Source organism: Myotis davidii, unplaced genomic scaffold (genome assembly GCF_000327345.1).
Source record: "Myotis davidii unplaced genomic scaffold, ASM32734v1 scaffold1203, whole genome shotgun sequence".
In the NCBI taxonomy this organism is placed as follows: Eukaryota; Metazoa; Chordata; class Mammalia; order Chiroptera; family Vespertilionidae; genus Myotis; species Myotis davidii.
The window spans coordinates 143,930-145,172 of record NW_006294353.1 but is presented as its reverse complement, the minus strand read 5'-3'; the positions used below and the strand labels follow the sequence as shown (position 1 = coordinate 145,172).

The 1,243-nt window shown below is 57.5% G+C and overlaps 1 protein-coding gene across 1 annotated transcript in view; it reads right to left on the bottom strand.

Moving 5' to 3' along the window:
- Nucleotides 1–438: 438 nt before the first annotated feature.
- NR2F6 (nuclear receptor subfamily 2 group F member 6) overlaps nt 439–1,243 on the bottom strand; it is a gene marked incomplete at its 5' end in the record, with an annotated part of 8,336 nt that continues 7,531 nt past the window's right edge. The window contains one exon of the mRNA XM_015567017.1: nt 439–850. Coding sequence (XP_015422503.1) covers nt 576–850 — 275 coding nt within the window. The remainder of the gene's footprint in view (nt 851–1,243) is intronic.

Here is a 1,243-nt window from a genome sequence, read left to right as displayed (position 1 = left end):
ACACTGTCCAACACAAACAGCAAGCAGGGCTGTTGTTAGGTTGTGGGTTTTCCAGGGGGGTGGGAATGGGTTCCCATAGTAGGCTGCCTTCCCCCTCAAAGATGAGAGCCCTGGCCGGTATGGTTCAGTGCTTAGAGCATCAGCCTGTGCATCAAAGGACTGTGGCCTCAATTCCTGGTCAAGGGCATGTACCTGGGTTGCAGGTTCAATCCCCAGCCCCAGTTGGGGGTGCATGTGGGAGGCAACCAATGGATCACATGCATACCGACCCCACCATCCCACGAGTCCAGGCCTGAGGCACTGAGGGCCAAAACTGTCCCAGGATGAGAACCTCAGTTCCTCCCTATCTTGGCCAGGAGCTTCTGTGGAGGACAAGGCCAGAGCCTGGACAGTCAGTCACTTTTTGGTTTCATGATCATTTAAAAAACAGAAAAGACAAACATTCACAGTCTTTAAAAAACAGGAGTCTGAGGAGAGAGGCTGGAGTCCTCTGTCTGGGGAATCCCCCTGAGGCTCGAGCAGCCACATCCCTTGAGGTCTGCAGACCAGGCCACTGGGCCACGGGTCCTGTCCAGTCACTGGCCTGAGCCATAGGGCCAGTTGAAGGTACTTCCAGACAGCAGCATGTCTCGAATCAGCGTCTCAATAGGCGTCTTGCCCACTAGGCGCATGAAGAACAGCTGGGAGATGAGGGAGGCAGGGACAGCACGCAGGGCGGGGAGCCGCAGCAGCAGGCGCCCGAAGCGCTGGGGTTGGGACGGGTACTGGGCCCGCACGTACTCAGTGAGGGCCACCTGTGCCTTCTCCTGTAGGCTCTCCACGTGTGCTGGATCTGAAAGGCCACAGGCATCTGGAAGGACAAGGGCAAGGTCAGATGGGGTAGGATATGGCAGGACACAGGGCCCCAGGGGTGGCTGGGGCACCATTGGGGATGTGGATATGGAGGGAGAGGAGCATTCAGGGGGTGAGAGATAGGGACTGGGTCACAAATGGGGGTATCTAAGGCAGTGTTGGCTCTCAAAAGATACGGAGGTAGGCTCGTCCGAGGACAGTAACAACACAAGGGTGCAGGCAATGATACCTCAAGGGTGGATGGGACCCCAACTGAGGCCTTGTCAGGGAGACAAGTTCTAATCAAGGGAAAGGGGGCTGGGACGGGGCCGTGGGGAGGAAGGCACGGCCCAGAGGGGTCTGGGGCTTGAGTGAATGTGACATTGTCTAGATGGGCCCCTTGAAGGTGGGG